The sequence below is a fragment of the Natator depressus genome, chromosome 8 (assembly GCF_965152275.1).
Source record: "Natator depressus isolate rNatDep1 chromosome 8, rNatDep2.hap1, whole genome shotgun sequence".
NCBI lineage: Eukaryota > Metazoa > Chordata > Testudines > Cheloniidae > Natator > Natator depressus.
This window is the reverse complement of record NC_134241.1, coordinates 98,989,752-99,017,215: the sequence shown is the minus strand read 5'-3', so window position 1 is coordinate 99,017,215 and position 27,464 is coordinate 98,989,752. Positions and strand designations below refer to the sequence as shown.

Here is a 27,464-nt window from a genome sequence, read left to right as displayed (position 1 = left end):
CACCCACTGGAGCCAAGCTCCTCCCCTCTGTTCCTCCCCCCTACACCCAGCGCCTCTCGTGAGCCGGCAGCCCCGCGCTTACCAACTCCTCTCCCTCCTTCCCAGCACTTCCAGAGCGCCGCAATCATGGCGTTCAAGCTCTGTGAGGGAGAGGAAGGAGTGGGGATGGGGCATGCTCAGGGGAGGAGGCGGGGAAGAGGTGGGGTGGGGGTGGAGCAGGGGTGGAGCAGGGGTGGGAAGAGCTAGGGCAGGGGCAGGGCTTGAGGGAAGGGGTAGAGTGGGGGCAGGGCCTGGAGTGGAGTGGGGGTCCAGCACCTCTCAGCAAGATGAGAAGTTGGCGCCTATGGTCCTGGTGGTGCCCCAGATTTTTGGGTTCCCTACACAGCTGCATATGCCTAAGGACGGCCCTGTACACACACACACATACGCACAAAAGAGCTATCATCCTATGTTATGTAAATAAGCCCCATGATACAGATAGAAAAGGCATTTGTCTACTTACTGGGAGAATCTGATATATTAACTGAGATATCAGGACATTAGCAACATGGATCACTTAAAATCTATTCCCTAAACATACGTCATCTTTGGGGTGAGTATTAACCAATATGTAGAAATTTACAGTAGTATGTGACTAGACAAAAGAATTCCCCCCCCCCCCCCGGTAGAGAGTTGTGGGGGTAACAAACGAAACTGACACTGTGCAAAATGATTATATACATGTATATACTTCCTTTCTGGTGTATCTGTCTCTACAGAGATGGGCCGGGATGTCTGATGAGATTATAATGCTTCTGTTAGCACTGACAGCAGCTCTTTAATTTAAAAAATAATCCTTATACCGAGGTAACTGAGTTGTGCTACTGAAGGGCATTACGCTGCCAGGTTCTGTAATAGGCTTGGCTTCCCAGACCCAGAGGCAGTGGACACTAGGAGTCTGGAAGAAATGATACATTCCCTTTCAGGAGAACAGAGGAGGAAGATGCTAGATTCTTTTCATCACCAGCCCTGCTGGTCTCTGCAGAAGGACAGCAATGAGAACTGCACAGCTGGTGATCCCCCTCCATCCCGGCCCAAACTGTTACGTCAAAGTCATCAGCGGAGAAAGGGAGATGGAGAATGTTTCCACAGTCACTGCAGCAGAACGGGTACAATCTGACCATGTCAATAAGCATCTGCCAAAATGGCTGCAAGTGGAACATACTTAAGAGGCAGCATTCTCAAAAGAACCTCTGACAGCTGATCTGTGGCCTAGACTGAAACGTGCTATAAAAATATTGTCACTAGAGCTGGTCAAACATTTTCCATTTGGACGTTTTTCCCCTCCGAAAATGCCGATTTCTCTCAACTGACACACGTTCCTGCAGAAACCTCATTACAAAATAAATCAAAACCATTTCAATTTTATATATTTCATATTATATATATATAAAATACATTGAAAAAATAAAATAAAGTCAGCACTGAAATATTTGGACTGACCCAAAGATAATTTTTTTCTGAAATTTTTATTTGGCAGAAAATTTCCAAATTCTTTGATTTTTCTCCAAATAAGAATGAAGGCAAATGTTAACATTGCAGCCATTCCTAGGAAATGGAAATGCCAGTCCTGCTTGGTCTGCTTGCAACTTTTCACGGTGCTTTGTGTGTTCAAAGCATTGTATTTATTATCATCCTCCCTGGAGAGCTAAGGACTACTATCCTTGCTTCACAGACAGTGAAACGGTGTGTATTTCTACTCTTCAGGCTGTGGGTGTAATTCCTAGCTCAAGGAGACATACCTGTGCTGGTTCTGTTTGAGCTAGTGCTCTAAAAACAGAAGTGCAGTCACAGCAGTGTGAGCTGTGGGAAGGGCTAGCTGCTCCCGGTACATGCCTAATGTCTTGAATGGGATCGTATTCGGGGTAGCTAGCCCTTCTTGCATATCATACCACCACGGCTACACAATATTTTTCGCGAGCTAGCTCAGTAGGAGCTAGCGCCAGTATGTCTCCTTGAGATAGGATTTACACCTTCAGCTCTAAATACAGATGTACCCTAAGGCACAGAAAGGTGAGGTGAATTGCTCAAGGCTATATAGCAGGCCAATGCCAGAGCTGAGATGAAGAAACTGGGAATCTGAAATGCTCGGCTCATATCTTCTTTAGTTCACGCCGCCTTGTATGGTGGTTTCACCCCATTTCCTAGTGGACATGTGTCTGCATCACAACAGCCATTACAACTGGTCCCTATGGCCATAGCACCATTTTATGCTTCATTTTACACATGTGACTAACCCCAGGGACTGTTCACGGTTGCCAGATTAGCCGCCTGCTTCAGCAGAGAAGCTAAGTGTCAAGTGGACCTGAAGCATTAGCTGCTCTCTCTCTGTTCGAGGTGATCCCTTTGTTCAGGGCTGAGGCTCATTGGCAGGGTGATGTACGGAATCTATCACACTATTGCCGGTGCCAGACTTGGTCTGAGGAGAAACAGAGCCGTTCCCCGCGAGCACGCAAGATTTCACTTCCAGAATGAAAGGTATTTAAAACACAGCAGGTCTGATTCTCCTCTCTCTTACACTGGTGTAAATTAGGAATAAGTCCATTAAAGACACTGCAGTTTGGTGTACAGTTAGCATGAGAGAAGAATCAAGAGTGATATCTCCAAAATCCCTGGAATAATATTTTAGGCATAACCCAGGTATTTTTCAGACCATAACTGCTTGGTTTAGAAAGAAATTTCAATAAAATAAGAAAGAATTAGAATAACAAATTTATTAGAAAACCACAATCCCTTAGATACAAGTGAAGTGTAGGCAGGAAGGGTATTAAAAACATAGCCCTGGTAAAGCAAGAGAAACAAATGTAAAAAGAGCCGAGATTACTTTCTGACCTACCGTGTATTGGGGATAGGTGCCAGTGGTCTCTCTGATATGGTGTTTAGCCGGTAGTAATCCAAGAATGTTCTGGCCACATTTCTCCCTAACTTCATATCTGTGAGTTTTTAGTTAAGGAACTTCTTCGAAAAGGACTGAGGGGTGAGGGGAAACAAGCAGAGCATAAAGGTAAATTACTGTTATTTGATGCATGAACAAGTTTTACATTAACCATCCCACAAAGCCAAAAGCTTCAGGGCAGGGTCAACAAAATAACTTATGCCAGCAGCTAAAGTGTGTGTCTTCGAGTTTGCTTCTTCTTTTCATAAGTAGAAAATATGTTGCATGAAATCATAAAGGGAAAGAAACAGGCCCCGCTGATGTACTTCGCAAATGTCACTGGGATCTCAGCATACGTTCATCTCTCATGAGGGAAAGTAAATACCCAAGAAGTTTAATCAGGCACAGTGCACGTTAACTTGCCACTTCTGGTCCAAGGTATCCTCCTGCAGGAAAACACCCAGCATCTCAACAGTACTGCACTTGCCTCCAGGAGCTGAGCTCTAGAATGTCATGGTACAAATTTGAAATGGTTCAATACGCAACCTCAAAGTTGGGAGCAGAATGACGGCCCACTGAAACATTGGCTTGGGCTCATCTTGAGCTCCACGCACCTGCTGACCTAGGAAGGAGCTACTCTATGTTGGTTCTGAGGTGTAATTCCTGACCTATAGACTTGGATTTGAAAACAGAATAGGGAGGTACACAGTAGAGACTAATCCTTGGAACTGTGAATGGGGAGGGCATTGCACAAAATTACCTATCAGGCCTACTCTGTCTCTAATCACCATGAATTTCACTGAATGCCAAACTTAACATTCAGTACTAAGTAGACACTACACCATCAGAGGTCCTGTTAATCTTGCTGAGATGTTACAGCAAGGCGACTGTTCTGAGGCTTTGCTAAAGTGATTGACTTGGTAGAAATTAAACAATCCAGGGTCATTTTCAAAAAGAAACAGGAACACTTTTGTCCTGGACAATGTTTGCATTGGGTGAAATGCACCCCTGTGCCGAGGGTCAGCATAAGGCCTATGCTATTCTCTGGGCTTGCCTTCAACACCAGGTGAATTTCATCCATTTTGAATGAAACAGGTTTCATCACACATGGCTCTGCCATGTGAGATTTTGCTAAGGACATAAAGACTGCTATGTTTGCCTACACAGTCATGCACTGCTGGTCTCCAATGAGCACTTGAGGATAATCAAAGCCAAAGCACTATATATATACAAAAATCTAAATTCTACTCGGCAGTATTTTTCAAAGTGTCCATTGGCCAATGACAATAACCACTGTTTCAGTGGCAGTTACACAGTATATGAGTTGGGAACCAGGTGGCATCTCACTGTACAGAACCTGGGGAATCTAAATTGACCACAACGTTCCTTCCATTTTAGCTGCTCCATGCCATTTTCCTTTGCCAGTTTAGGAAAATCAACCTATTTCTGTTTCATTTTTTAAAATTATATCAATTAGCTGCTGGCGCTTCCATTAGAAGGAAATTCTGGAATTGCAACGTCTCAGGGGTATTTAAGCTGCTTGCATAAAGATGCCAGCTTCTAAATGAAGCTTTTCTTGTCCGCCCACTCACATTAGGATATCAGAACTAATGAGTTTTAGACATCGGGTTCATGCAGCCTGGTGAGAACCCTGTTCATTTATTTGTTCATTTTTCAGAAAGGGGGAAAGACTAACTCGGAGTAGCTGAAAGTTTTGACTCTGTGACTGGAAGCTGGAAAATGTTATAAACAGATGTGGCCCTAAGAGGCTTGATACATTAGCTAAGATCTAGCTGTGGTAGATGACCCTTGATGACTGTTCAGAATTGCAGTCTGACCAATCCTGGATCAGGTCCTTCCTATATCGTTTCTAGTGCTCTGCCTAGTAGTGTTTTAAGGGGCTCCACCACTTCTACTGAAAGTCTATTTCAAAAGGCTTCCCCAAAAGGAATTTAATGCTAATGTTCATCCTACCACTTCACATGCTGTTGACACCTACAGTGTATATCCTGTGGGCTCTGTTACACCAGGCAGGACAATCAGAACGGTTGATATGCACAGTATAAATCTGGGAGTATGCACGGGCTGTGGGGGTGTTACCCGTGTGTGTAATAGTCAGCCTATGAGAAAATTAGCATTGCTGCAGTATAAGGTAAGTTTCTTTGCACTCTGGGTACATATTACAGGGATGCCGCCTGCATGTGCATGGAAGTGTGACGTTAGAGAGTCAGAAGATCCTCTCACTCAACAGAGGCAGCATCTCTTAGAAAGAGTTTTGTCATTGTTACTGGAATTTGGGGACGGTTGGGGGTTTTTATGATTCTGCAGATGCTGAACTCAAAGGAGCAGCAAAGTTTATGAGTAGCTGGAGAAAGAAGAGAGGAGAGGGCTGTTAAACATTTATGGCTTGATTTTATGCTTTCTTTCATTTTGCTCAGCACCTTAAAAACACTGAGCGATAGCTGGACCCAGTAAAGTCTCCAGGACATTTTGTCAGTGCTAATGTCTTAAGGTCCCTCTGCTACAATCAGCCCCCACTGTCCTCCTCTTTGTCTTTGTCTTTGTCTTTCTTTGTTGTAGGTGCTGTGGTGGTGGGAAGTGCCTGACTGACAGCCCTGGGGAGGGAAGCCATGTGTTTACACCTACAGAACAGGTGCAGCTTAGGCAATCATCATGCTAGCTTCTCCATGATACCCCACCATTGTATTTCAATGGCGAGGTCCATTTTTACAGCTGCCTCTTGTCAGTCTCCATGCCCCATACAGGCCTTTATGTCTCTGCTAAGGCTGCCAACTTAGTGGCATGGATACTGGACTGAGACTTACAAACACATTCCCTATAGAAACTGTCACAGTCCAGGGCAACTGCACCTGTATTCCCCTATAGGGTACAGCAAGAACACCCACTCCAGGTTCCCCAGCTGTTACCTCTCTGAGGTAGAGACACCCGTCTGTCTCCCTCCTGACCAGGGTATTTGTAGGCTGCACAGTTCCATGACTAACCTGTGATTTTCCCTGCGAAAGACAGTCTGCCTAAACAGGCCTGCTTGCTTCTCCCCGCAGAGACAGTACACAGTGTAATTGGTATCAGTTATAAGTAACCATTCAGTACTTCCTCTGCAAGTCTATTTTATTCTTAAGGGAAAAGTACTACAGAGAAAACATATTAAAAACAACAAAAGAACCTACATGTGTGCTAATAAGCTTACCAGAGATCATCCCAACTGTCTCCACCATGGACTCTGTCAGGTAAGTCTGTCAAGCCCCCTGAGGGGTTCTCTTTTGTGGTCACAAGTTCATAGCCTCAGCTCAGAACTAGCACACTCAGGAAAAGTTTAGTCCCTCCTTCATATAGTTCAGGGGTCTTGGACCTAGAGCTTTCAGGGGCAGGTAATTAGTAGACAATAAGTTTCCCTCCAGGGCGTAGCTTTAAAAGGCCTCCCATGTCCCTCAGAGGAAACCCTCTTCTCACGTATAACCTGAACAATTCTTGGAAGTTCCTAACATTTACATTAGCCAAGGCCCCAGAAAAGTTACAAACCATCCTACAATAACACCTAAACAACTGCATTTTTAATACAATAGACCCCAAAGGTATTAAGCCTAATTCAGTAAAGTTTAACTTAATAAAGTTTTTCTTAATTCCATAAGGTATGTCCAGGATATTGTCACAGAGACCACTGAACAACTATCAGATGGGGACAACCTCAAATCACTAATGACCTATCTGGATTCAAACCAGCAACCTCGAGGTGAAAAGCTATAGATTCTATTACCAGTGTCGAGACATTCAGTCCCTGCCTTATTTTGACTGTCACATCATCGAGAGACTAGATCTTTCTACCTAGGTACTTATATGGCCCCCATCAACACATTGTCTGAGCAAGTATGTAAAAATGGAAATAGCAGTAACAATGTCCCACTCTGTCCCCCTGCCCAGCTTGTAGGAAAATAGCTCGATTAATTCATAGTGTGTGTGTGTGTGTGTGTGTGAGCGTGCTGAGACCTTTTTGAGGAAAGCCAAAGCAAAGTGACGACATTTGCTTAGTTCAGAATGCAATGAGGATCTGGAGTCTGTTCTCACCCCACTGCACAGCAGCACCACACGAGAGTGAAACCACTGCAAGCGTGAGGAGAATTAACCCCTCAGTTTTCGGCAGAGCTGGGTCGTGCAGCTTGCCTATAGTAAGAACTGAACTGAAGGCACTTGCAATCAAACCAAACCAAACCCAGATCTTTTCTGATGTTGAAAAACGTCTGAATGAATCTCCACCCTCTACCACACAGAAGTGTCAGGCTGGAAGGGACGTTGAGAAGTCATCAAGTCCAGCCCCCTTCACTGTGGCAGGACCAAGTAAACCTAGACCATCCCTGGCAGGTGTTTCAAACCTGTTTTTACAAACCTCCAATGATTGGGCTTCCACAAACTCCCATAGAAGTCCATTCCAGAGCTTAGCTACCCTTACACTACTATGATAGCCTTCAATAGCCATAAACTTTTGAATCCTCATCCGAACCAAACCGAATGCCCCAGACTTCTTACTATTTATTATTATTCACATTTCTAAGGCACCCACCATAGGAACATCGAGGCAACCGAGGCAGTCATCCATTACTTGTTTTCAATCAAGATTTGCTTCTCCGATTGTGCGCCTGCCTGCTTAAAACGATTTGCGGCAATCACAGCCCCCAGTATTCTGTCTGCACCAGGACGCAATAAAAATCTCCATTTGGAACCCAGTTAGCAGTACAAGTCATTAGTGGAGAAACTAAGTGTGGGTGCTTTAACAGCTCACTAATCATTTAATAATGTCACTACTGCAGAGCGCAGCGGCACCATCCATCAGCTTTTGTTTTGCTTTTAGAAATTCAGGGTCATTCCACTTCCCAGGGTGTGGATTCTCTCTCTTTCCCCCCTCACGACGCACAGCAAACTGCTTTAAATAATTAGAAGCAGGACGGCTCCTTCAAGTTTCTATCTCATTTTCATAAGGGCCGATGTCATTTCTTTGGACCAGGAAGTGAAGCTTTGGTGACGAGGAGGATTTGACAAGGGCAAACCAGTTAGCAGCTCCTGTTCGTCTTTGATAAGTCCTGTGGGGTCTCTGCCAGGCAGATCACAATTCTGTTTTTATGTCTCATCTAGAGGACAGCACCTCCATCAATTTGAAACACTGTGCTGGGTTATTAGTTTATGGAATTCATCCAAGTTTAGTCCTCAGCAGGATTTAAAACACTGACCTTCCAGTCCAGAGGCACCACTTACCAGACCTGCGTACGCCTTTGGTTTAGGCAAACACATCTAAGTTACCCTAAAGAAAGGGAAGGGGCAGGAAGGGGAAGAAAAATGAGATGCATAGAGAAAGAAAGATTAATCTTTGTAATAGCTCAAATTAGAAATCGGCGGTTTCTCTCTGTCAGGCAACACTGAATTCTCCAGCAAGTCTCAAGCCACCACAACAAAAATCATATTGTTTATGAAAAGAGGAAGACATTTTTTGGTCCCAGATGATGGTGGGCAGTAAGTGTATTGTCAGCTCCCTATTATCTCAGGAGATATGGATGATGTTTTCCTGTACATTTAGAAGCACTCCCATCAATGGATAGAAGCCACTTCTAACTGCTGTTCTGAATGGGGATGCTAATGGAAAATGGCATTAACTGGCTTTAAACCATAGCATTATATCATGCTAGGGTGGATCAACCCTGGTGTTATAATTTATTAGCACTGTTTTCTCCTCCTTGCAGTTGTTTGTTCCTGTTGTTTCTATGAGGCTGAAATTAATCTTTCATAACTAATCAGTGGTGCCCTGGTCTGATCTGATAGCGAGCATAACAAGTCAAGTTAGATACAGTGATAACAGTGACGAAAAGTGGGAGTTTTTGGAGAGATGGTGTCATGGGAGCTTTTCTTTTTGCGCCATCACCATGTAACACACATACCTGTGCAAAGCTGAACAGCGAGTGCTGATTTTCTGGGCAAAATAACACATCCTTCCTCGCAGAAAGCTACTTCTGGGAAGCATAAAAATGGTGGCTGCTCATAGGCTTATGTATGTTCTAGAGTATTTGAAAATGTATTTAAATCTGATACACAGAAATCATTAGCAATGGGGTAACTTGCTAAAAGGTCAGAGGTTTTGAGGCCTAGCTTCTTCCCATTGATGCTTATGGCAAAACTCCCATTGATTAGTGGGAACAGGCCTGGGTCCTTAGGTTGCGAAAGCACCCTGAAAGCCTCAGATGATTGAATATCTGAACCTCCTGGGTCTGCATATCTCAAACAGGCTTTTTGGTGAGAGTTATGGCACTTTAAAACCAAGGCTGGATGTCTATCTAACAGATATGGTCAAGCTCAACCACAAGATATGTGCTTGATGTGGGAATTACTGGGTGAGGGTCTTTGGCCTGTGTTATTATACAGGAGGTCAGACTAGATGATCATAATGGTCCCTTCTAGCTTTAAACCCTATGAATCTATGAACTTTCTGCATCTGGTCCGTCTGGACATACCAGCAGAGTTGGTTGTCTCCCAGTATTCCAACACATGATATCACAGTAAGTATATTTCCATGTCCTCTGTCTCTGGTCCCAGTCAGGGCCTGAAAGCACAGAGGCTCATCAAAACACAACAGAATGGCAAAGTTGGTTCTTCTTTGTTATTCGTCGGATGTGATTCCTCAACTCAGCGATTCCTGGCTGACCTTTGCCTCCTCAGTGTATAGGCAGGAATTATGCATAATCCAACAACATACATTTTTCTCTGAAGGAAAATCCCCAGTGATTATGAATTACAGAATCGTTGCCATGCACATAAAGCAAGTGAGTAATGCTTATATCAGTATGTAAATAAATCCAAATACAGCCACAATAACACTGGATGCACAACAGGGTGACTGGATGGTTTGACGTCTGATTCCACATGTGATTGATCCAAAAGAGAATGATTTTGTAGAACTACTCTATGTACACAGGACCTGATTTCTCAAACACGAATGCCCCTTTAAACTGATCTGACTATGTAAGTTACATTTACACCCAGAGCTGAGCAAATAATTGTTTTTTTCAGTTTGGTGGTTGAACTGAAAAATCCGAAAAAAGAATCATTTGTTTCAAACTGAAACTGGATTATTTTGGTTTTTTTTTCATTTTTCTCATCGAAACCAAAAAAACCAAAACCAAACGTTTTTTGGTTGAGGTTGATTGAAATGTTTTGCATGTTGATTCATAAATAACATTTTGCTTCAAAAATACTGTTTTGAAACAAAATATCAAAAATGTTGGGTTTTGAAAATGTGCAAACAAAAATGTTTCAACATTTCCAAAAATTTTCAGCTGAAATTATTAACCGAATTTGTCACGAATTTCAGTACCTCAAAAATGCACTTTTAAGCTAATTGACTATTGGCCAACCAAAAATATCATCCAGTTTTATTTCTGATCAGTTTAAGGCTCCCTTACACTGTCAGGATGGCATAAAGGGGCCTTAGTATCAATGCGAATAAGGCCTACAGTATCGGAACAAAGTAGAAAATGTTTTCTTCCTCTTGCTGTACGTGTTCCTTAAGGGGGTTTATCTGAGGCACCCAGGTAGGAACTACATCTTCAACTGCATATTAACCACCATAAAAAGAGGGTGAGTATTAGCACCATTAAATTTTAATTTGTTATAATGCATGTTGCTCCAACTTCCCTCTAGAAACTGGCACACATTATAGTTTTAAGTAAGCTGGCTACAACCAGAACACTGCAACTTCATAAGTTACACCAAGAATGAATTTGACCCACTGTACACATGCAGGCTGAGGAGATGAACTCACATTAAACTCTGGGAATATGTTCTTATACAGTACCAGAAAGATACTAGGTAAGTCCATTCCCTTTGAAATGTTTCCGATCTTTGTATTGTTTAATTCATATCACTTGCCAAATCTGGAAAGAAATCCTTGTGGGATAGCTGACCTCAGCCCTTCACACAATTAATGTAAATTACAGAGCTGATTTTGTTTGATACACAGAAAGAAGGGTGGGGGAGTAAGCAATTTATGTGAAAATTCAACTTTGGCAATTTTCTTCTCTTCCTGACCAGTGTTCTGAAATACACTGGGGAAGGAGTGACAAGAAAACTGGAGGCTTTAACAGTTGTTTTATTTCCTACTTCCAGTTAGGTTGGAAATGCAAGAACAGAACAACAATTTCCAGCTCCAAGAGGAATCCGAAAGTACCGAAAAATCACATTTTGAACTTTCTCAAGACCCAGTTGGTCCACCCCTGATTATTCCTTACACACTTTGCAGTATGTTTCTGCATTTCTAACTATTCTTATTAGACATTCCTCACTTGTGTTTGACAAATTATGCGTTTTGTGGTCGAAGTGAAATCAGCTGCATTCTTGATAGCAGAACCACTGCTACTGGCCATCACACCAAAAAGATGATTGAAACAATTTCACAGCTCAGAATCGCTGGGAGATCAAAGAGTCAAAGGTCATAATTGCGCACTATGGAATGCAGGAACCAATTGACTCTCTCTTCCCCTCCCTGCAGCTTGTGTTTTGGGACAGGGCATAATTACTAGCACTGACAAGAGTGAATCCAAGAAGAATAAGAAATGTGGGGGGTGGGGGCGGGGGGAGATATTTTTAAAAGGCCTTTTGGATACACTTAGTTTTCAAGCTAAAAATAGGAGAGAGACTGAGATGCACAATGGTCCGAGCGATTGTGGATATTAGGAACGAATGAATTGATTTGGGGAGGAAGATGATAAATCCTGAATTGTTGACTGCATTCTGGGCAGCCTCTGAGCCAGCAGCATGGTAGGACCCACAGAAGGGAGAACGCTTGGCATATGGCTCGCCTCACTGTCCCCTTATGATAAGGAATCTGTTGGAGGGCCAGTGATTGGGAATTGGAAGTTTAGGAATGGAGGGGAAAAAAGGAATTAAAGGCTTGATCCAAAGACCGCTGATGTCAATGAGAGCCTTCAGACCCTCAATGGGGTTGGGAGTGTGTACACGAGAACCACCACTGAACAACTTGAAACTCACCCATCATTTTACAGGCTAAGTCCTTTCTTCGAATGCCAGCTGTGGTGAGGGTGGCTAGGGGATGCCTGGGGGCCAAGGGAGAGCAGGTGTGAAGGTGCAGGGCATCAGTGACAGTGCCCAGATGCACTTCCTCGGATGTGCAGAGGCAGGGAGAATGCCTCCTCGGCCCAGGATGAAACATGCTCTGGAAGGACAGGGATTTAGTCTCGTTATCCAAAACGAATCTCAGACCATTTTGAGGTCACACCTCCCGCACAGTGCCTGCCTCAGAACTCCAGCCGGGATGGGGCCCAGCTAAGCTCCCTACATCTTGTGCTCAAGTGAAAACACTGGGACCATGGATACCCTGGCCTAAGTGCATATGACGATGCAGGGGGCTCCCGGTGCCCTATCTCCCACCCTTGTGCATGACTCTGGGTAGCCTAGCTATAAAGTGTTCATTTGAAAGAGTGGAAGACAAATATTGAGTCCAGTTCTGGTGACCACAATTCAAAAAGAATGCTGATAAATTGGAGGGATTCAGAGAAGACCTATGAGGGAAGACTGAAAAAAAGGGGTTTGTTTAGTCTGGAAAAGAGAAGACTGAGACCTCCTTTGTAAAGTGCTTTGAGATCTACTGATGAGAAAAGCTATGTAAGAGCTAGGAATTAGTTTTATTATTATTTAGCATAACAGACAGATGGTTAAGGGGTGGTCTTGGTCACTGTCTTTAAGCACCTGCATGGGAAACAGGAATTTGATAATAAAGAGGGTTTTCACTCTGTCGAAGATTAGGGTTGCCAATTCTGGTTGGACGTATTTCTAGAGGTTTCATCACACAACATAATCTTTAATTAAAGATTAATCTTTAATTCCTGGTGTCATAAATATAAAGGGAAGGCTAACCACCTTTAAATCCCTCCTGGCCAGAGGAAAAACCCTTTCACCTGTAAAGGGTTAAGAAGCTAAAGATAACCTCGCTGGCACCTGACCAAAATGACCAACGAGGAGACAAGATACTTTCAAAGTTGGAAGCGGGGGGGAAGCAAAGGGTTCTCTCTGTCTGTGTGTTGCCTTTGCCAGGACCAGAGCAGGAATGCAGGTCAGAACTCCTGTAAAGGGCTAATAAGCAATCTAGTCAGATATGCGTTAGATTCTGTTTTGTTTAAATGGCTGACAAAATAAGTTGTGCTGAATGGAATGTATATTCCTGATTTTGTGTCTTTTTGTAACTTAAGGTTTTGCCTAGAGGGATTCTCTATGTTTTGAATCTGATTACCCTGTAAGGTATTTACCATCCTGATTTTACAGAGGTGATTCTTTTACTTTTTCTTCAATTAAAATTCTTCTTTTAAGAACCTGATTGCTTTTTCCTTGTTCTTAAGATCCAAGGGTTTGGGTCTGTGTTCACCTATGCAAATTGGTGAGGATTTTTATCAAGCCTTTCCCAGGAAAGGGGGTGTAGGGCTTGGGGGGATTTGGGGGAAAGATGTTTCCAAGTGCGCTCTTTCCCAGTTATATTTGTTGGACGCTTGGTGGTGGCAGCAATAAAGTCCAGGGGCAAAAGGTAAAATAGTTTGTACCTTGGGGAAGTTTTAACCTAACCTGGTAAAAATAAGCTTAGGGTTTTTTTCATGCAGGTCCCCACATCTGTACCCTAGAGTTCAGAGTGGGGAAGGAACCTTGACACCTGGAGACTGCAGGGCAATCCTGGAGGGCTGACAACCCTTATACAACAACATCCAATGGCTGGAAGTTGATGCTAGACAAATTCAGACTAGAAATAGGGCTCAAAGTTTTAACAGTGAGGGTAATTAACCATTGGAACAATTTACCTAGGATTCTGGCCGATTCTCCATCACTTGAAATTTTAAAATCAAGATTAAATATTTTTCTAAAAAAATTGTGCTCTAGTTCAACCACAACTATTGTACTTGAAGCAGGAATTAATACAGCAATGGCCTATGGCCTGTGTTATGCAGGAGGAGAAACTATACGACCATCATAGTCCCTTTGGCCTTAAAACTCATTAATCTATGAAATTGCCTCAATAAAATCAGCCTGGTGCCACGGACCTGAAAAGGATACAGAGAAACGGTCATTTGCTGGGTTAAGCCATGAGAAGTTTACTATTTAAGACTCTGATCCAAAATCCATCAAAGTCAACGGAAAGGGTTCCTTCTGACTTAAATGGGTTTTGGAACTGGCCTTCAGCACCAAGGTCACATCAGCATTTGCAGAGGGCAAAAAGTACAGGAAGCTAGGTTGCCCTCCGGAACCAGCCTCTGCCGGCGGCACGCCCCTTTCAGAGCGTTTCTTCAGAGGAAAAGGAAGTTGAGCTCTGATGCTGTATCTTTAACACCACTTACAGTCTCTAAGTAATAATCCAGCTTCAAGCGGAGCGCAATACAAAACGCCGTGATTTAAAGCCCAGAGATTAGGCACGATACAGCAAATTTGGATTTCTTTCTTTCTTTAGTGCAGAAACCCTGGCCACGGGTTATTTACTGCAAATGGGTCTGTTTGGAGGGGGAGGGGAAATCCATTGATTGCAAATTTTCAATTAAAAGAAGCAGCTTTTGAAAAGATTGAAGGTTTTATGACGAAGTGGGAAATAACCCAAGAAGCTGGAGCCGTCGGCATAAAGATGAGAAAAAAGGGGAAGAAAACTTTATTTTGTGGGAGAAGGAATAAAAAAGGGGGAAAACAATCTCATTACCGTTGTCTCCTCAATTTAGGGTGACCACACATCCTGTTTTGGCCAGAACAGTCCCTTTTTCAAGCCCTGTCCCGGCTGTCCTGACTTGTTTTGGCGAAACAAGGCCTTTGTCCCATTTGCTCTTGTCAACTGAGCATCAGTGGAAAGGTTCCATTGAGCATCAGTTGGCAAGGCCAAATGGGACAAATGCCCAGTTTTGCCAAAAAAAGTGGTGTGCGACCCCTAGCGGGGTGCAGAGGAACATGTCGGGGGACAGGGAAGGACAAGCGGCAACATCAGCCGTGCAAGGGAGGGAGGGCTTGAGAGAGTGGCTGATGCCGGGCCAGCCCTGCATGGGCAGATGGCAGGGAATCTTGGGCCAGCCCTGAGCTCAGGAATTAGAGGGGGGCCTCAGGCCAGTCTCGAGCAGGAGGGCTCGGGCCAGCCATGGGCGGACAGGCCGCAGGGGGGTCCTTGGGCTGGCCCCGTGCAGGCGGGTGGGGGTGGGGCCTTGGGCTGTCCACACAGGGGCAGGTGGCAGCAGGGCTCTGCCTGGCTCAATGTGGGCAGGCAGCGAGGGGTGGAGGGGGGAAGATGCTGCAGAGGAGTCATTCCCCATGGGCAGAGCAAAGGGGCTTCTTTGAGGTTTGAGGCGGGGATGGTGCCAGGAGGTGATACTCCCCCATTCTGCACCTCGAGTGTCAGGTTCTTCAGCCATCCACCCAGGAAGGTGGAGAGGATAATCTGGTCCTGAGTGAATTTCTTTCCTTTTCCCTCTTGCCCTTAAATAATATAAGGAAGTGTACGGCACCATTGCAAGGTTCCTGGGCATTGTGAAGTGACAAGAGCTGGACACACCTAGAGAGGAACTTAGCATGGGGACAAACACTGGGAACTGTTGTGGTTCAAAGCTGAAGCCACCCATAGATCCAGATGGAATTGATAGGATTCCTACCATGCTGAGAAGGAGCAAAAACTGCTTGGAAGCACAGGAAATTTGCTGCAAATGTTCCACCTGACCATAAGGAACCCTGAGGCCATGCCTGCCAGATTCTGCGTGTGCCAGACCAGGGAGGAAAGATGCTCTCTCTACACCCCAGCAGGTTATTTTACAATGCAAGCTCCACTCAGGGTCAGAGAACAAGCCCTTCATCCGTTCGTGACTCAGTCATGTGTGAGGTATAATCAAACAAACGCTGGAGAGAGCAAGGCGTGTTCTGGTGATGTAGGACTGGGAGTTGGAACTCCTGTTCCAAACCCAGCTCTCCCAGGGTGTCCTTCTGTGACCGTGAGCCAGCCCTTGCAAATCTCTTTGCCTAACAGTTCCCCTCTGTAAAATACTAATCACACACACACGCATACAGATACATCCCTCTCCCTACTCCTCACATTTATACACTGCCAGCCCCACATAGAAATAGATATAGATATATATATCTATGACTCGGTCCCCGCCATCAAACTGCTCACTGTACTGCATGAAAGAATGAAAGCAAAGCCAATGTAATACAATACATATTACCCACTTAAAAGCCAAATACATAAAAAATCCTAACAACTAATTCCTTTTTCTTTAAAAAATGAAATAATTATGACGTGGGACCCATGGCTGTGATTCTATCAACGTCTTGGGAAAATGAAGCTTCCAGGAGCTGTTAAAGAGGAAAGGATAAAATGAGATGGATGTCAGGGAGGAATGACATCTAAACCATCAAGCCAATCACCGTTGCCACATTCCAACCAAGAGGTGGCTGCATTTCAGTGATGGATAAAAAGGATCTTTGTGCATAGTTCCAGAAGCGCTCCGAGATCCTGTGGGATGACAGGCAGCGCGGACAACGGGCTGGATTCTCCGCTGAGCTGCGTCTTTTACAGTCCTTCCACCATTGCGAGCAATTATGATCCAGCAGCACTTTACACCCTCTCTGCATGGGTGCAAATGACACCACATGGGGCAGGGCAATGGAAGGTCACCCTCAAAGCAAAGGCACTCCAGGCAGAGTGATTTACAACAGTGTAACAGCACAGCTTTCAGTGGAGTTGCTCCAGATTACAGTGGTGAAGGGGAGAAGCAAATCAAGGGTGTTATTACTAGCACAGAAGCCACTGGGAGTTTGCCTGAGTGAGGGACGGGTAAAAACATGTTACAAATCCGTTTTTTTCCCCCACAGAAATTGCCTCACTTTATATGACAATTCCCATTTCCAGATAAATTTAGCATTTTCTGAAACCTTTGATTTTCCCTTTTTGTTTTACATGCAAGCTGTAATGCAGCGATAAGGTGATTTTACATTATATATATCCCTGCACAAATAGTACTGCTCTGCCTTCTCCTCTGATTGCAATCACAAAGCCCATGCTAAAAGCCTCCTGAAAGCTATTTGCCAAAGCCAGTCTCTAGTTTTATGGCATACCCCCTGGGGAGGGGTGTTGGCAGCATTGGGACTATACCCTTTCTCTCTCCAAGGTTACGAGACTGTGAATGCCTGCGGCTCTGCTATTTCCCACAGAGCATTTAACTCAGACGGGGATGTGGCCTTACAAAACGTCAGATCTAGAGACTTTGGGCTGAGTTCTCTCATTTACACCAGTGTAAACCAGGAATACCTCCATTGAAGGGAGTGGCATTACACCAATGTGAAACTGGTGGAAGTCACAGGAGAATCAGGTCCTTTTAACCTAAAGAGGAGTTTCTAATGCAATCAGCTATTCTGGGTATTAGCAGACATCTGTATTAACTGGTGGGATGGCTTTAAAGTCAGGGAATGCCCTTGTGAACAGGTTTCAGAGTAGCAGCCGTGTTAGTCTGTATCCGCAAAAAGAACAGGAGTACTTGTGGCACCTTAGAGACTAACAAATTTATTTGAGCATAAAAGAATACGCAAAAGAATAAATGGACACAAATCTGACATCAGGAATCATAACATTCAAAAACCAGTAGGAGAACACTTCAACCTCTCTGGCCACTCAGTAACAGATTTAAAGGTGGCAATTTTGCAACAGAAAAGCTTCAAAACCAGCTTCCAATGAGAAACTGCTGAGCTTGAATTAATATGCAAACTAGATACCATTAACTTGGTTTGAATAGAGATTGGGAGTGGCTGGGAGTGGCTGGCCATTGAAGGGGGTGGCATTACACCAATGTAAAACTGGTGTAATACAGACTAACACGGCTGCTACTCTGAGACCTGTCATATTGAATCTATTTCCCCATGTTAAGAATCCTCACACCTTGTTGTCAACTGTCTAAATGGGCCATCTTGATTATCACGACAAAAGTTTTTTTTCTCCTGCTGATAACAGCTCATCTTAATTAATTAGTATCTTACTCCACCTTTTCATGTTCTCTGTATGTATGTATCTATATATCATCTTACCATATGTTCCATTCTATGCATCCGATGAAGTGGGCTGTAGCCCACGAAAGCTTATGCTCAAATAAATTTGTTAGTCTCTAAGGTGCCACAAGTACTCCTGTTCTCCTTGTGAACAGGGCATTTGTACTAAGGTGTCTGTAAACCAACACAATCTGTAGCCTCTGGAATTTTTTCAGAGGCTTCTCTGGTAAGCATTATCCAGCGTCTCATTTATGGCTGTACCGTAAAAATCATCTTACCTCCACGTTGTCCTTTCTAACTATGAGCCCTGTTATTAACCCTTACTCATGAGTAACTCTCCTATGCAGTGGATTGGGAATTCAGACTGAATGAAAAGTTCTCGACGCAAGATTCCAGAGGAGAAGAGGCAGCTGGGACATAAATACTGTTTTTCTTTTAAAGAACGCTTTTTGGAGAGAACAAATGTTGGTGGAAAGTTGGACACTGGTGTGCCCAGACCAGGGTCTATGGTGGTGACCAATATTATCTCATTGTTTCCGTGTACTCCCCCTATCTGTTATCTCTTGTCTTATACTTAGACTATAAGGTCTTGGTATATTGCCTAATGCAGTGGGGTCCTGGTCAATGACTGAGGCCCAAGGTGCTGTGGGAATGTAAAGAACTGCTCTGAATAATAATGCCAGGAAGCTGATTTCCCTCTGTTTATCAACCAAACAAGTTCAACGGCCATGCAGGCTTTCATACACTGCCCCATCACTGTGCCTCAAACACTAGCCTGGAGGGACCTCCTCTACAGGATAGCTCAGTCCTCGGGGCCTCTTCTACTGCCAGGAAGACATTTGTTAGGTACCAGCAGTGGTTTTGTAGCAAGGACGCTGATCCACTGGGAACTGGACTGAGACTAACAAGCTCTTTTTGCTGCATGGCCCCCAGAATGGGAACAGTTTTCACAAACTTGTTTCAAACTAGCAGCTTAGAGTCTTTGGCCCAGATCCTCAGTTGCCCCAACAGGGGAGAAGCAGAGTTTTGTGGGCAAGCATCAGGGAGTCTGGTTACAGTTTCCTCCTCTTGGGGCTGGTTTTGCTTTGGCTCAGCCATGAGGCCTGCCCCAAAATCCACCAGCTTGGCAGCATCTCCAGGGAACTGCGAGAGCATGCTTCAGCCAAGGGTGGAGGAGGTGGCTCTATGCCCGCTGGGGACTACCCTGTGTTGGAGGAATAGCTAAAAGGGGAGATGTGGTTTCTTCTCACACCCTTTGCACTGCCAAGATGCAGAGCGAGGGACCAGGCTATCCATTACTGATCCAATGAGACCAGCCGGATACCCATCCCTACCTCTCCATCAACTAAGATGGCCTCCAATTTAAAACTAAACTTCTCTCGGGAGGTGCTGTCCGCAATCACAGAGAGAGGCTCTCATTGGGCTGAGGAACCGAGCCCACACCCCGCAGTGCCGAGTCGGGCTGCTTTCATTTGAAATCCGTTCTGCCTTCTCCAACTAATTCAAATATCGGTTGCGCTCCGCCTCGCTTTTCAAAGGCAGCTCAAACAAACCCACAAACAAACTGACCCCATTAGGAGCTGCCAGAGTTGACTGGCACCCTTTCAAACGCACCCCTTTGAAAAGGTTAATGAGTCTGAACAGGGTGGAAGAGGTGGAGGGAAAAGGAGGCGGCTGATTCTGGGAGGTGCTGGGATGGGAGCCAGCGGGAGAGGAAGCTGCTCAGCACTGCACAGGATCAGGCCCAGAGGGAGAGCCCGGTTTCCTTGGCACAGCATGCCTCTGAGGTCTCTCTAATTCATTAGAAAAGGCACGGTGCTGAATAATCAGTGCATGGGGCGAAGTGGGGACTATCGCTAACTCCAGTCTCTAGCTCCTGTTTGAGTCCCTGGTCTCGCCGAAGTGAGCGATCCATAAAGCTGAATATTGACAAAACGTAATGAGCTCATTGAAATCTAAGCACTGCAATTAGCAGGGAAGAATGGAGCAGAGGTGCTGGGAGGCAAACTGTCCTTATTTATAATGTCGATAATAACTTACATGGAGTTAAAAATATAAACATATCCCAATGCTCGCTGGTATTTTCTAGCCCTCCATTAGCTCAATGCCCTGTGAGTACGCGAGACCCAAAACAGATGAAGGCAAATGGTCAAGGCCTCGGTCTTTAGCCCACACATCCTGGGTCCACCAAGGCCAGCAGGTCCGCAGGATCAGGTGGAAATGAGCAATGAGTTGATACAAGCCAAAGGAGGAGACAGTATGTAACATCCCCCTCCTCCTCAGACATTATCCCATGCTAATAATGGAGTCAGGGTGATGCAGAGAAGAAATGGAGCTTTCCAGACAACCTGTCCCTGCCTCATGTTCATCCAGGAACAGTTTTCATTCCCTCCGAGTCTCATACACTGCCAGCCCCTTTTCATTTGATGTTGATATTCACCCCTGCTGTCGAGATGTTGCTTCCACAGCCCTGCTGACACTAAGGGCTCCTCACCGACTAAATCAAACCCCATCTTGGACAACATGGAGTTGGTGAGGAGTTGTCATACACTGATGTGGTGGGGGCTCTGTGAGGCATTGTGACTCATGGATGCAGTACCCTATGGGAACACCGTGTCTGTACCAGCCCTTCTGCGCCCTGCCCTCAGAATGAGACAAGCACTTTAGCTGAGTAAATTCCCCCCAGATGAAGGTACAGAGGAAACCATCTCTCGCCTCCTGAGCACCGATGGTCTTTGTAGAGTCCTAGGTTAAAAGCCAGAAAGGACCATTAGTTTGACCTTTTGTACAATGGAAGCCTTAGAACGTCATCCAATTACTCCTACATTGAGCCCAATAATAGGTGTTTGACTAAAGCATATCATACAGAAAGGCATGCGGTCATGAGCTGAAGACATCAAGAGATGGCGAATCCACCACTTCCCTTTCCTACCCACTATCCCTCTCTTTTCTGAGTCCTGAAATGTGAGGGAGAAATAAAAAAGAATCGGGACAAAAGTAGACACCTTTTAGATAGCATGGTGAGAACAGCCAATGGAAGGAATGAATCCTGTGCATGGGCTAGTTCCCAAGGAAAATTATATACTTGGGAACACAAAAGGAGAAGATCGAAAACTCAGCATCACCAAAATTATAAGTAGGGGTGACCCTTATCAAAGGTTCTAGTCTCACGCATTGTCCAGGCCAACAAAGACCAACCAATGCTCTCCATCAGCTTAAGGGACAGTGTCAGTCAAGTGCTAATGGAGAAATAGCTTGGAGTGAAAACATATTGAGACAGATATTGGTATAGGACACAGAAAGGGGAAAATCGTGGTGTGGAGAAGCTTGCTTTGACTGTGCCTCACCAAGAATATAAACTGAAATATGCTTGTGGACTTGGAAGGAAATGGTTTCCTTACAGATGACAGGCAGTATTTGTGTGCTTTTTGGGTAGAACCTGGGTCCTCTCACTGCACAGGTATACATATGTGGCATCATCTGAGCCATAGCGACTAGAATTTATTGAGGCTTCTTCATTAAAACTAAAGTGAGATGTAAAAAGTAAAGGGGGGGAAGGAAGGGAAATAGGAGAAGAGTGTATTTCAGTAGAACATGCTCAGAGAGAATGCAGGAGGTGGTGGGTGAAATTGAATGGGAGAAAGGCAAAAACAGAGTAAATAGAAATTGTTCAAAGATAATTGAAAGTATGTCCGAGCACTTGTGTGTGCTAGCTAGCAATAAATATGCTGCCTGGGAAAGCGAGCCAATTTGGGCAAATAAAGGAAGTGCACAAAAAAAAAGCAATCAAGGGGAAGGAAAAAGCAAATGCAAGCAGAGCTGTAGTGTAGAGGAACACAGGACAAAGAATGAAACTGAGAGGCTGGAAATGATGCAGAACTATGCATCCTGAATTGCATTCAAATAGTGCCCTTCGGCCTAGATGCAGTGGCCTGGAAGAGCAGCAGCTGGATGGAGCTCTGTATTGTAGGTGATGGCATCTGTCAGGGATAGTTGGTGTGTGGGGAAACATGGCCAGATACAGTTACCTCTCTCTGGCTTACCTCTTCCAATATAGCAAGTAAGTACCTGAAATCAGGCTTTGCTCTAAATGTGGTTCCACTGGGTATGAAGCAAGTGAGCTTCAGCATGTAGAGTAATTCTGGTGATCAGTGTCAGCTCCCAGCTCTCCAGGGCAGGTACCAGTGTTGAGCACACCTTGCTAGAACAGACAGGTTCTCACCTCTCTAAGCAGAGACTTACATTGAGGATAAGCAGAAGTTCTTCGATATGAAATGGGCTCTCCTACATAAAAAGCCCATTCCTTTATCCAGAGGAAATACTACACAGAGAGTTAGGAGATCTAGTGAGCAGTTCTGAGGCAATCAAGGCCAATACAATAGAAGTACAGGGCAAATGCTGCTGTTCAGATCCGTATGGTGGATCCAGATCCTGTTTTATTGTCTTCCTTAGTGGATGTCCAGAAAGCCTTCTGTGATCAAATGGGAGTGCCATGTATACAGAGGAGAACAGAATATCACAGTGTGGATTCAACAGTCAAATTTCGCCCTTTCGTCTTTCAAATAAATAAAGTATAGAATTAATTAATGCAGGACAGCATGTGGTATAAATTGTAGAGAATTAACTGCAGATAACAATAGTGGATAATAAAATACTTGGTTTTTATCTGTTAACTTAAAGAGGCCAGTAAGTTTTATCATCCCCATTTTACAGATGACAAAACTGAGGCACTGAGAGCTTAAGTGACTTGCCCAGTGTCACAAAGCAAGTTAGTGACAGATCCAACAAGAGCAACAAGATTTCCTGACTCGCAGTCTTGTGCTCAGTCCATAAGACTACAGTTTCCCTATGGTACTCATATACTCACAAACTGCCAATTACGTGTGGCAGGATAAAACCCCTCAACACAAAAAACACTGTACGAGTAGGGGAATAGTGTGAAAATATTTTGACAAATATTTGCTTGAATTGTAAAAACAAAGTTCCAGCTCTGCTCCCAAGCCTGGAACCGGCATCAAATTCAGTTCATGGGTTATTTCCCACCCCTGTTATTCAACCTATGCTACCTCATTACAACTCATGCGCCATGCTCTAATAGGGCTTGACCCAAAGCCCACGGCTTTCACTGGGTTTTGGATCATTTGCATGGTTAATAAACCACAGGATTCTTTCAGGAGGTTAAAAAAAAAGAGATGGAGAGAGAAATTAAGGGATCCAGGCAAGGAGTTAAGGGATGTTTGCGGACGAGATGTGAAAAGAGGCAGAAAGGTGCCTACCCCAATATCTTGGCCCTTGTCTATGCCTCTGAGAATGACCTGCAATGTACATATTTGATTAAAAATGGAAGAGACCAACCCACCCCAGTACACACATTCCCCGATTGTCATGGAAGCCTAATCTGTTCTGTTTGTTGCACCGCTTCTCATGCAAGCCCCAAAGTGCCTTTGAATTACTGTTGTCTTGGACAGTATAGAAGATTTCCTAATGCTTGTTTGCTGCATCCTCCCATCATGCCTGCATCCTGGAGGAAAGACAGACTAGTTCATCTGAAGTCAAGTATCCATCTTTTCGACTGCTTGCATAGACCAGGGCATCAATAAATTAAAGCTTCTAGGGATTAATTGACTGGAGCAGGGTTGGTTAACTTTATGACTAAATGGGAACTAATCAGCTACCAGGCAGAACGGAGCAGTGTTACATTTGCACTCAAAAAGAAAAGGAGGACTTGTGGCACCTTAGAGACTAACCAATTTATTTGAGCATAAACTTTCGTGAGCTACAGCTACGTCCGATGAAGTGAGCTGTAGCTCACGAAAGCTCATGCTCAAATAAATTTGTTAGTCTCTAAGGTGCCACAAGTCCTCCTTTTCTTTTTGCGAATACAGACTAACACGGCTGCTACTCTGAAACCTGTCATTTGCACTCAGTGAGTTTGAGCAGAGAGCAGAATAAAAAAAGATTGCGGATGCCGAACATAGAAGGAAAAAGGTTTTCTCCCTAAAGAAAATGTACACAGGCTTTCTTAGATCTGAAATGATATCTCCCTCAACTTCCTTTCTTTGTGAAAATCACTACTTCTGAAGCAGAAATTCTACTGAAGGGAAGATCCTATTATCAGCAGCAGTCACATTTCACAGCAATGTGATTAACTGCCGGTCACATGGTACCCTAGCTCACCACATGTAGACAGCTCAATAATTTTAACGAGGAAAGAAGAGTCTTTCTTTCTCTCTTTCCTTTCAGACTTCTCTTACAAGGCAGGCAGTGAATTTGACCCTTAAGGAAGACCCCACAGGGACCTGGATATCACTTATCAAGTCTAAATATGCATCCCAGATCCAGGTTGATGGGAAGTGTAGCATCCTCATCTCAAGTTCTCCCCCCAGAACAAAACCAGTCACCTTGGCAAGGAAATGTACTACCTCAATCACAGTCACACTTCAATCACCAGGCTGTCTCTTGTCTTAGCTCCTGTCCTTGGTATGGAGTATTTACAGCCCATCTGTCTGTCTCAAACACACTTCTCACTCAAGAGGGAAATTAATCTCTCTCTCTCTGCTCTCTCTATCCTTTCCCCCCTCCTCCTTCCCCTAACACTTGCAATTTGCCATCAACAGCTTCCCTTTTCTCATCTACAATTCTCTATGACTTTGAAAATTGACTGCACCCACACACCTGGGCACAGTGATAGATAATTGATTGCATTTTTATTTCGCTTCTTTCCTAAACTGTTTTCCTTGCTAATGGCCAGATCCCCAGTGTTTGGGTTTTTTTGTTTGTTTGGTTGTTTTTTTTTTAAACAGACAGTTGTCTTAGAAGGAGAAAAATAATCTAGGAACATTCCAACTTCTGCATGTTAAAGGGATTAAAAATACATGGAAATGGGTGAGGATCCTGGCTGGGGTGGATCAAGTCTGCCTGATGGAGGGATATAAGGGCTAGTAAGACAGATTCTCCGTGGCTTTGCAACACAGCATTTCCTCTAGGCCACGGATAGCCAACCTGAGCCTGAGAAGGAGCCGGAATTTACCAATGTACATTGCCAAAGAGCCACAGTAATACGTCAGCAGTTGCCCAACACCACCACCCCTCGGCCCCTGCCCCCCCGGCTCCCAGCGCCTCCCACCCACCAGCAGCCCCACCGATCAGCACCTCCCCCTCCCTCCCGATCAGCTGTTTCGTGGCATGCAGGAGGCTCTGGGGGGGAGGGAGAGGAAAGAGGGCACAGCAGGGGAGGGGGAGGGGGCGGGAAGGGCCTGTGGCAGAGCCGGGGTTGAGCAGTGAGCACCCCCCAGCACATTGGAAAGTTGGTGCCTGTAGCTCCCGTTCCAAGGTCGGTGCCTAGACAAGGAGCCAAATATTAACTTCTGAAGAGCCGCATGTGGGTCCGGAGCACAGATTGGCCACCCCTGGTCTGGGCCGTGATGGAGTGGCAGTGCTGAAGGGAAAAGCAGTGCAGGTAATTGCAGGCAGATTCCATCATCATCACCAAGCCGCTGATATAATAAACATTTCCACAGTACCTGGCAAACCAGGATTTCTCAGCTTTGCCCCGAAGTGGGTGTTATCCCCATTTTACAGGTGGGGAAACTGAGGCATAGAGAGAGTTTGTGTGATTTATGCATGATCACACAGCAAATCCCACTCCCCTGAACTAACCTGCACAAAATCAAATGGACTCCCAATGGCACAGAATATAAAATTTCATCCTGGGGTTTCCTAATTGAGTTGGCTGACTGCACCAAGCCATGAGGACATTAATACTGGCAACATTTTTAAAATTATACACTGCGCCAAACCAACCCACGTCACGTTTCAGCGAGAGAGCGTTGTCCCGGTGGTAGACTGTGGGACTGGGAGACAGGACTCCTGTGTTCTCATCACAGATCTGTCAGTCTCTCACTCACCAAGGCAAGTCCTACACACCAACATGTTTGAACACGAATACTTAAATTTAGGCCTTTAAATCCAGATGTAGGCACTGTGAAAGGTGTCCTGATTTTCAGAGCTGATGAACACGTTACCTAGGGAGGTGGTAGAATCTCCTTCCTTAGAAGTTTTTAAGGTCACGCTTGACAAATCCCTGGCTGGGATGATTTAATTAGGGATTGGTCATGCTTTGAGCAGGGGGTTGGACTAGATGACCTCCTGAGGTCCCTTCCAACCCTGATATTCTATGATTCTATGTAGAGCTCCCTTTGAAATCAATGGGAATTGTGGGTGATTAGTACCTTTGAGCATCAGACCTCCTACCTAGGTGCCTAAATATGGATTTAGGATCCTAACCACAGACACTCATGGGTGAAAATACTGGCCTTAACTATTCTGTGTCTCAGTATCCCCATCTGTTAAATGGTAGTAAAGCTCGCCTCCCTGACAAGATGTTATGATGATTAGGGTCAGATTCACAAGTTTATTGCAGCCCCTTTGCACCCCTCAGGTTCCTCTGTTGAAGGGAAGCTACCTACACCTACTAAACCTGCCCCCACCCTCCTGGCATAGGAGGGATGTTGTAGGACGAGGGGTGTTTCAGGAGCATGTTGGCAGTGGGGAGCAATCCTCCACTGGCATATTGGTCCCTCAGTGAAGGTCAGTTAGGAGACCTTAATAAAAATCAAGGAGAAAAGGGATACGGTCATTTGACCTCCCCTCAACTCCTGATGGTCTAGGAAGACATCAGGTTTGGCTGTTCAGCACATGCGGATTGCCTGGATCACACTGACACTGAATGTACCTCTGGGCCAACTTTTACATGTATTTTTTTTAAAATTTGAGAAACTGACACCGTTTGCAATGGGAGATAGGTCAAGGGCACCTTAGAAAGTATTTTCTATTGAAAGCCCATGCCTACTCTGGGCAAAGGTTAGCCAATTAACAGACTAGGGAAGGGGGGAGAAGATATTTTATGACTAGGAAATCTGAAGCACGTCTATTTCTTGAATTGCACTCTCAGTTTCTGGGAGATGTGACGGGGTACAGCCTGTCAAAGTGAACATAAGAGGCAAATAACTCCCAAAGGCCCCTGTTACTGCTGTTCACCTAGGAGACAACGATGAAATCAGGATGCTTATGCGGAGAACTGTGACACAATCTGGCGGACTCCACCTAGCTTGATTCAGGCATGAATAGCTAATGAGCGCACTGAAACAGTAGCTAGTACAACACTTTGTATGTCTATAGTAGTACACATGGACCCAGCACAGAACCCGACAGCCCACCAGAGGAGTTTGGATTTGAATCCCTAGATCTGAACTTGCCCCTATGATTCTGGTACCAGTTCGGTTCCCAAACCGAAAGGAGCCTGATATGCAGGGCTGGTTTGAACACAGAGAAAAATGATGGCAATCTCACGAGAACAGCCGTTCCAGTGAGATTTCAGTCCATGATTGAGAAAATCTTGTGAGAACAGCCAGTCTTGGGAGATTTCTACAATTCAAGATGGTAGAAAACCCATACGATAATCTGATTTTGCATAATTTCCATCACTTTG

At 44.7% G+C, this 27,464-nt stretch overlaps 1 protein-coding gene across 1 annotated transcript in view; it reads right to left on the bottom strand.

Annotated features, from left to right (window-relative positions):
* BEND5 (BEN domain containing 5) overlaps positions 1 to 27,464 on the bottom strand; it is a 1,373,097-nt gene that overhangs the window by 16,408 nt on the left and 1,329,225 nt on the right. The window contains exon 12 of the mRNA XM_074961769.1: positions 2,876 to 2,972. Coding sequence (XP_074817870.1) covers positions 2,876 to 2,972 — 97 coding nt within the window. The remainder of the gene's footprint in view (positions 1 to 2,875; positions 2,973 to 27,464) is intronic.